Here is a 9446-nt window from a genome sequence, read left to right as displayed (position 1 = left end):
CTACATTTTACTTGTTGACTGGTGGTGGTAGCTCACTTTCAATTCTTATCATAAACCAAGAAAATCATTTTTATGCCTCTTGATATACAGGGCTGTAGCAGCTGGCTGCCTTCTACAATAAGCCTGATCTCAGTTTCTCAAAATTAACATAGATCAACACAATGTTAGGGTACTATTTTTCCATTTCTAGAAAAAAGAGCATATGTGGATGGTATGAACCTATACTGAAAGAGGGGAATGCACAAAATCATATTACTTTATTCCTTCAGACCACTCCAAGTATGTATAAGACAAAAGCCCTCAAGGACAGGACATGCAATTTCTAAGTTTGTCCTCCAGGTCTTTCTGGGATCCACAGCTACTTACACTGAATGGTTCAGGAGCGATCTTAGGGAGGCAATAGGTTCTTGAGATTCCAACGTTACCAGACTCTCTTAGCTACGGCTCAGTTCTAAAGAACTGCCTCCTGTCCTGCTTTCCCTCCCTACATATTCTCTGCATCAATCCCATCCTTCCCACTCATAGACCAATGTTCATCTGTCCATTCTCAGAGGATGCAGTGGTCCTCTGTCTTCTTTCTGTCACTGGATCCCATCATCTCCCAGCTCCCCAGGGACTTTATTCTATTTTTCTCCTCTTTCTCCTTTATCTTCAAATTCTTCCCCACCCCTGGTTCTTCTTTTCGACTTATATGCCTGCTCAGCTCTCACTTTAAAGCAAGCCCTCACACCTGCACACCTGCACTCCCTCACCTGGCTGGCACCAATTGTCTCTCCATACTTGGTACGTGTCACCTTCTCTCCAGGCCCATGCTTTTCTCTGTTCTTACGGCGCCCTGTGCATACCGCTAACCTAATACTTACTATACTGTGCTGCAGTTTATTTGTTCATACGTGTCCCTCCCACTTGGTTAAATATAACTTAGGACCTCTACTGTATTTTCTAACTATGGCTGGATTCCAATTGCCTTATATATGCTCAGTAAATGACTGCTGAATGAATAATGTAGAGGCGAACTCTAAAATGATGAATGTGTTATTTTGAGAAGTTGTTACCAAATCTAAATAAGGAACCTGGAATGGGACCATAAAATTCATGAGGTTTATAACCTCAAGACCCGTCTGCAGTGAGATCTAAAGAAGTAAGGTACTGTGATATATTACATTTAAAAAAAATTAAACAGGACTATAACTTCAATTTCCTCCCACAGAATTCACTTTAAAAAATTATATATAAAGTACTTATCCACTTAAAAAANAAAAAATTTTTAAATGTAGAAAGCAAAAGAGAGGAAAAATAACATGTAATCCCATGATAGAGATGACCTCTGTTAACATTTCCATGTATATTCTACTAGACTTTTTTTACTATGCAAAAAAGTATACTCATGTAAATGTATATATTTAAAATGGCATCATCTCATATATACTTTGAAAGCCTACTTTGTCACTTATAATGTGCCTCTTTCCATGCCAATAACAACATAACTACAATATTACTTTAATGTTGATGTGGGATAAGGCAGGTGAGGGTCGTGATGTTTTTAACCAGTCCTTTCTCTATTACTATGCATTTAGGTTGTTTATGGTGTTTCACTATTTCAAACAATTTTTCAACAGACATCTTTGTACTTACACATTGTTAGACCCACATGTAAGATAAAATTGTTATCGTATAACTTCGTATAATGTATTTTGAAGCACTTATCCTATTATTTGCTGAGGATGCATTTCTAATGATAAAAATCTCTTGGTCAAAAGATATGTTATATTTAAAGTTTGTTACATACTGCCAAATTGCTCTCCAGAAATTTGTACCAATTTACACATCCACCAGCAGTGTGCAAGAGTGTCTTTTCCCCGTACCCTCACCAACATGGGGTACGCTAATTATTCTCACTCTTTCTCAGTCTGATTTGGTTTCTCATGTTATTTCAAAATTTGCGTCTCAGGCCGGCCTGGTGGCGCACTGGAGAGTGCGCCGCTTGGGAGTGCGGCGGCGCTCCCGCCGAGGGTTCGGATCCCATGTGGAGACCGGTTCCCGCTCACTGGCTGAGCACGGTGTGGGTGCAACACCGAGGGTTGCGATCCTGTTGCCGGTCAGTAAAAAAGACAAAAAGGAAAAAAAAAAAGACAAAAAGGAAGAAAAAAAAAATTTGCGTCTCATTGATTGCTAGCTAGGCTAAACATATTTTCATTTCTTCATTGCTCCTTTTATACCTCTTTTTTAAGTTGTTTGTTTATATTCCTTGATCTCTTATATATTTGAAAAATTAGGGCCGACCCCGTGGTGCACTCAGGAGAGTGCGGCACTGGGAGCGCAGCGACACTCCCGCCACGGGTTCGGATCCTATATAGGAATGGCCGGTGCGCTCACTGGTTGAGCGTGGTGCGGGTGACACCAAGCCAAGGGTTGCGATCCCCTTACCCGTCACGAAAAAGACAAAACAAAAAAAAAGAAGAGAAAAATTATACAGATATAGATATAAATATGTAGGTATATGGATACGAGCCCTCTTTCTGCTGAAAATGTAATACATATTTTTCTTAAATTACTACTTGCATTTTAAAGTTTTACTTGCAGTATTTTAAAAACTTTTATTTTACTATGCATGAAGTTGAAGTGTTTCCCCCCATAGTTAATCCATTTTTTCCTTCAAGGTTGTTGCCTTAGGTGCCCTCCCCACATGAGACAGAGATTATCAGCTGCCTACCAAAATCTTTCTCTTCATCTTTTTTAGCAAAGGAACGTTGCTGCCTGAAATATGCTACCAAGCCTCCTGTGCATCTGGGTGTGGCCAGGTGACCAGTGAGGGTCAACAAGTTAAGTGTTGTTGTGCGACCTGGGGCAAAGGTCCTCAAGAATGAGGAGTTGGCCTTTCTTTCTTCCTTGTTTCTGCTGCCTAGAAGGAAATAGCTGGAGCCCTGGCAGCCTTCTTGGACCACTTCCATCCTGAGGATGAGCGCCAAGCTTGGCATAGGGAACAGAGAGAAGGAGCCTGGAGTCCTGATGATGTCACAAAGCTGTCACATCAGCCTCCCTCTGAACTTCTTTTATGTGGGAGAATAATTTCCTGTAGTCAGGCCTTGGATAAGAGCCACCCTGACTCCTGAAAGCAATTCCTAACTTATATACCAACTTAAGGTTATATCAATGTTTACTTGAATTTTCTTCTAGCTATTTTCATCTACTGTATTATCTCTATGTTTTCAGATATATGACTGAAAAGATATATAACCAAGATTTAACAGTGTGTATAAAATAATTATGTTTTGGTAGAAGCTTCTTCAAAATGATGATTGTTAGACCCACATGTAAGATAAAATTGTTACATTGAATTTTAAGGAAGGATCTTAAAAATTATAGTTTTATTCTATATACGCATTTTTTTTGGAAGTCAGACCAATGATCTTGACATGGAATTCTTTTATAAGGCAGATCTTGAGAAACAGTATTGATATCCATTTTCTTGGCTAAATCATGGGCTTTTTTCCTGAGAAGCTAATTTTCTGAGGATATGACTATAAAATGCGAGACTTTACATCTAGTTGGAAATTTTTCAATGAAGATAATTGAATATATGTCTAAATTTGTGTAATAAAGAGCTAGAGTAGAGCAAAATTTTACTACAGTTTCATTACAAAATTCATTCAGAATTATGTTTTAAATTTGTAAAAATTAGTCAGATATTAGTGTTCAATTTAATGTAACCAATATTTTCTTAACTAACATTTATTAAGCACCTGCTATGTATTTAATCTCACAATGACCTGCAAGACAGGCAATATAATTCCTTTTTTAGAGAGGTAGAATTTAAAGCTAAGAGTTTTTAATTCACTTGGCCAAGGCCATTCATAGGCTGATTAGAAAAGAGCCTCTGAAAGCTGCTGACTCCAAAGTCCAAACTCCTGACTACTCATGCCAGACCCTGCTCTGGGATTGCAGGACAGAAGAAATGATTGAGACAGTTTCCACAGGCAACGTTAAAGAAAAGTTGGTACTTACCTGCCCCACACAGGTCCGTTATGTTAATATGAGTGGGAAGGGAACTGCCTTTTGAGTTGGCTGCAGACACAGCCACAGCCCAATTCCCAGTTCTGGGAATGACCCAGGTCCACGAGCTGTGTCCCGTGATATCCTGCAGTGTGGTGTTCTTCCCTGTCACCTCCTGCAAGGTTACCCGATAATGTAGGATTTTTCCTCTTGCCTCTGATATACTCAGGTTCTGCAACAAAACACATCCACTTACTGTTTATTCTCAGAGAAGATGGTTGGGTGCTCTGTGCATGGATCTTGTGACCCCCTGCTGCAGGTGGCTACATCCGAGTGACTTTTTTATTTACATCTTCTCATCTCCTCCACTGCACTGCATACTTTTACATAACCACCCCCCCCATGCCATTTAGGGGGGAAAAACAGTTAACATTTTTAAAAAGATAATTCTTAAAAACACCTTGATTTTCTGTTTGTGCTTCAAAATGAAACATACTAATAGTAAACAATTTGATCACATCCAATGGAACAAGCATGGAATCTGAACTCAGAAGATCTAGATCTGAGTTTCAGCTCTACAAATCATCCAGACCGGGTAAGGCACTCAACTTCTCTGAGCCTCCATTTCTAAATTTGTGAAACACACACACACACACGTATAACTTTTCATATAGAAAGTGCAATGCTGCTCAACACACCAAACAAGACTTTCAAGAGCTAAACTAGTAAAATCTATACTTAGTGAATTAAATTAGCCATCTGTGCTAGGAAACTAAGACACTGTTCATAAATGTGTGACTAACAGGTTTTGGAACTGCAGAAATTCCAGTTGAGATCATTTGGGAGCAATCCCAGAAAGTAAGCAGAAGACTAATTATTTGCAATGTAACCCTGTCTGGACAAGGACCATTGCAAACAGAAGCGTAGAAAATGGAGAGCTGTCAAGTCTAGCATTGGCACCACCCATCCGTGCCTAGTGCGGGAAGAAGAAAGCTTGGCTCACCAGACTTAAGGGCTACGGTTTTCTTGGCAATGCTGTCCCTTTCATTAGTGGGGGGCCTCCAGCTGCCATTGCTGAAAGACCTATCTTAGGATCAGCAAATGCCCCTTGCTCTGGTTCCCTGCACCTCAAGCAATCTTCTAATAATTTGGTTTCCTATATAATACAGTTTATTTGTTAAAAGAGGCTGGGCTAACATGAACATCTGGTTCACTTAAAATTTGTGTTTTTCACTTTAAGTTAATAAATTGGCCTTCTGCTTATAATTTGGCTTCTGAAACAATTAAAGTACTGGGAGAGAATGTTCCTATTTGCTGACTCAAGCCTCTGATTGGCCCCACAGCTGCATTTCTCACTATAAATCAATCTATGAGCATTCAGCTTTTTATATTTTAGTTTCTGGGAGCTTGATTAACATAAGTACATTCTGGGGACCCTTCTCAATCCACATGGCCCAACACGGGATCTGAAACCATCTTCAGTGCCCCAGGTGAATGCCACATTTCTCGGGCCCCTTTTGGGTGAACATTCAGCCTTTCCCTAAATTAGCATTTCAAACATCCAGTTGTGTGGATTAAAATAAGCAAGAGCTTTTTAAAGCATGATGTTCTAAACTGTTATTAATAAGCATGCCCTTTGTCAAAGGAGAAGAACAGGACAAATTAAAGCAAAAGCTTGTTAAGGAAAACTATTCCCTCAGCTATCTCTCACTCCATCTTCTCTGTAGGTCCAGAGGTAGGACTATCATCCCCACCCCCACCCTAAGCAACTCCCCAAGAGTTAACTGGGCTCACAAAGCTCCCCATTCTCACCAGGGACCTAAGAGGCTTCAGTCCTTCTCTTAACAACTAAGGAAATAGTCCTGGTTGGTGAAAAAAACACCTTGCAAACCAGCCTTTATTATTTCCCTCTCACTGTCCTTCATGACATCCCAGAAATCTCTTTCAACGTAATGGTAAAGTGCCGAAAGAAGAGAAAATGTTATCTCAGAATCGAAGAACTTGCATAGTGACTTCTGTGAAAATCTAGCTGATCACAACAATCTAGTAAATAGAGGCGTGGATCTGAAGGATCATGAAGGTTCCAGGGGGTAGTGAAGGGCTTGGACCCAGACTCTTGCATTTTCTCCTCCTATCCCATATTTTAGAGTAAAAAATATCAGTTAAAAGGTCGGGGTGGGGTGGAAGTAGTTGGACAAGTAAATATGGTATCCCATGGGTTATGCGTCTAAAAAAATGTGAAGCTCAAGTTTGGGGATAAATGTTATCCTCTCTCAGGTAATTGGTCTCCTTAACCAAATTGGAAAACAGACCTAACTGGTCCAACAGGGTTCATGGAACAAAAAATTCAACGAACAAATAGTAAAACAGGTATTTAGCCAGCAGGACACTTAGTCCCCTGAAGCAATTAAAAACAGTATCATTAGTTTGGTTAATAAAGCGTAGCAGGGCCAGCCCTGTGGCTCACTCATGAGAGTGTGGCGCTGGCAGCGCCAAGGCCGCGGGTTCAGATCCTATATAGGGATGGCCGGTGTGCTCACTGGCTGAGCGTGGTGCATAGGACACCGAGCCGAGGGTTGCGATCCCCTTACTGGTCAAAAAAAAAAAAAAAAGCATAGCAATATAGAGTTTGCAAATAGTGTGTGTAATCCATCACTCCTGGATTATGCCTGGCCCTGATGGAATGGAATATCATTGAAGAACCACCAAACCCATCTGTAGAAGGGATTCTACAGATTAACAACTAATGTTTCATTCAACAGGGTCCCAGGGACATGAAGTGACTTGCTCAAGGCCACTCAAGGGAGAGATGGAGAAGGTAGGAATTGAATCTAGAGCTCTCAACTTCTAGACCAGTGTTCCCCCGTATTATGATGTGCTGCTCCTTAATACTGTCAAGCCTGAGACAATGAACCGCCGAGGTATAAGCCGCCGAGTTTATAAGTTTATAAGGCTTATACTGCCAAGGTATTAGCAACCGAGTTTCATCATTAGAATCTCCAGTCACTCTTCTGGCCAGAAGTTGCAAAGCGACTTCTCTAATTGTGAGGTTGTGGTATATTCTGATGTGCAGCATCAACAGCAGTCATGAGTTCAGCAATTTTGGGAGGGTGGGGACCCATAATTCTATTTTATCCAGAGCCAGCAGAGTGAGTCACCAGGAGACAAGCTGTGAACACAGGACTGTAGGCTTGAAGAGCCAGCTAACTCTTCCCAGATGAACTTACTTACACTGTAGTGCTGCTTATTTGGGTGGGTGATAAAGGAGAAATTAACATTTGTTGGGTCATACCATGAGTCAGGAGCTTTACATCTATTGTCACATTTAGTTCTTATAACCCCCTATTCTGATGAGCTTCTTCAGGAGAGCTTGGAGAAGTTATGGAACTGCCTCAAATAGACCCACAGAAAAGTAATGTGAGATTTTAGAGTGCCCTCTGGTGGATGTGACGGAGGAACCCTATCCGGCAGCATGGACCTGATACCTCTTGTACCTTCACCGGCAGTGGTCAGAGTGGCTCTCAGGCTGGTATTCCTACTGTCATCGTCACCTGCTCCTATTGGTAAGAATCTGCTAAAAAGGAAAAGCTGTCTTATTGTCTCTCTCCTTCAGTTTTCTTTCTGCTCTGTCCTGTGGGAAATGATTTAAACTTAGTAAGGAAAGCCTTTCTCACTTAGGTTTGTCTGAGAAGTAAAGCATGAACAGCTCATCAGTAAACCTATTATGAGTTCTGCTGCCTGAAAAGGCTTTCAGCTTCAAAAATAACTTGGTGAATGTAACCCATGACAGGACAAAATCTGACGCATTTTACAATACAGTGCATCTGTTTTTATTTTTTAATTAAAAATCTATTAAAGGAAGGGCATCTCTGGGAATTGAGTAATCATTTCTTAAGAGTTAAAAAAACTTACTGTACTTGTCATAAAGTAATGCTTTACTTCTGAACTTCTCCTGATGCCGATAATAATAATAGTAAAAATAAAAACGAGTTACAGTTTAGCTTATATCAAAGAAGTTCAATAATCAAAACCCCTTAGAAAGCAGGGGAATTTGAACACTTATTAGTCACAGCATTTCTTTCTTTTGATTTTGGCTTTGGAATACTGCTGGCTTCGGTTTTCTTATTACAGGGCAGATCCTTTGCTTTCTTGATGCACCACACAGCAGCTGTGTGACCTTGGGCAAGTTATTTAAACTCTCTGAGCCTCAATTTCTTTATCTATAAAATGAAGATAATTCTATTTTCAGCATAGGCTTATTGGAGCATTCAGTGAGCTAAGAGAGGTAAACTGTTTCAAAGAATGCTTGGCTCATGACAGATGTCAAGACTCTTGGTGAGTTCCGTTCTCTCATATACTCTAAGTAATATAAAAATCATCACGATTGACACTTTTCCTATACTGCTTACACGACTTTTGTACCAATCTTTGGAGAGTGAGGCCATCTTGACTCAGCATGTACTACAGCTCTATATGAAAATCTCACCGCCATACAGTTAATTACAAAGTACATATAAATCACGAGTTTAAACCTGGGTACCTTGATTTCAGAATTCATGAATGCCTTCAGCAACCCCAGCTCAAAATGAAGAAATGACCCAAAAGACAACCCTCACCTGGAAGTTTTAAAAATCATCTAATGATATTTTCTCTCTACGGATCTATCTTCCTGCTAGCCTGCCAGCTCATCTTCACGTCCTCAGTGTCATGCACATTTTAATTACCTCATAATGGTAATTTATCAAACGCTTTTCACAATAATCTCATTAATCTTCACAACAACCTTATGTGGTGTTTTCTATTATTATCTGCACTTTATTCATGTGGAGAGTAAGGCACAGAGAGTTAACCACCTTGCTCAAGAACACACAGCCATTAAGGAGGGGAGCTGGGACTTGAACCAGGTAGTACAACTCCATCTAGAGGATGAACTCTTAACTACCAGACAATGCTAGCACTTTGCAGACATTCCCTAGGGGTTCTACACTAAAAGGATTTAATTGATAGTCAAACCTCATGGTAGTTACCCTGGCATAATGATTTCTATCTTGTTTTGCAGCTAGAAAAACAGAAAAATAAGGGAAACTTTTAAGAACATTTTGTGTGTGTGTGAGTTTAATTCCCCTTGCATCTCTGCTTTCTATCTTCTGTTAATTCTCTGCTATTTACTCTCCTGTTTTTGTCACTGGCTACATTCTGCTATCCAACCAAAATTCCCTACATTTCAGCTGGCATGACATGTATGACTAGTAAACAAGGGAAGGCAACCTCTTCTTCCCAAAAATATATTTGGAAATGCTGTACCAGCCTGCGATCAGACAAAGACTTGGAAAGGGAAAGAGACAGAGCTGAATATTGCAAAAAAAAAAAAACAAAAAACAAAAAAAAAACCAAAAACCTATCAAAATTTTACCATCTGCTACTTTTGTATTTAAATATTGATTCTGAGACTG

General features: G+C 40.0%; 1 protein-coding gene across 1 annotated transcript in view; it reads right to left on the bottom strand.

Moving 5' to 3' along the window:
• Positions 1 to 4005: 4005 nt before the first annotated feature.
• Positions 4006 to 9446, bottom strand: part of LOC103600739 (interleukin-12 receptor subunit beta-2-like) — a gene marked incomplete at its 3' end in the record, with an annotated part of 37405 nt that continues 31964 nt past the window's right edge. The window contains exon 8 of the mRNA XM_008585070.1: positions 4006 to 4225. Within this exon, the coding sequence (XP_008583292.1) occupies positions 4006 to 4225 (220 nt within the window). The remainder of the gene's footprint in view (positions 4226 to 9446) is intronic.

This window comes from Galeopterus variegatus, unplaced genomic scaffold, assembly GCF_000696425.1.
Source record: "Galeopterus variegatus unplaced genomic scaffold, G_variegatus-3.0.2 Scaffold3439, whole genome shotgun sequence".
NCBI lineage: Eukaryota > Metazoa > Chordata > Mammalia > Dermoptera > Cynocephalidae > Galeopterus > Galeopterus variegatus.
Note: the sequence above shows the minus strand (reverse complement) of the source record. Positions and strands in the feature narration are given on the sequence as shown.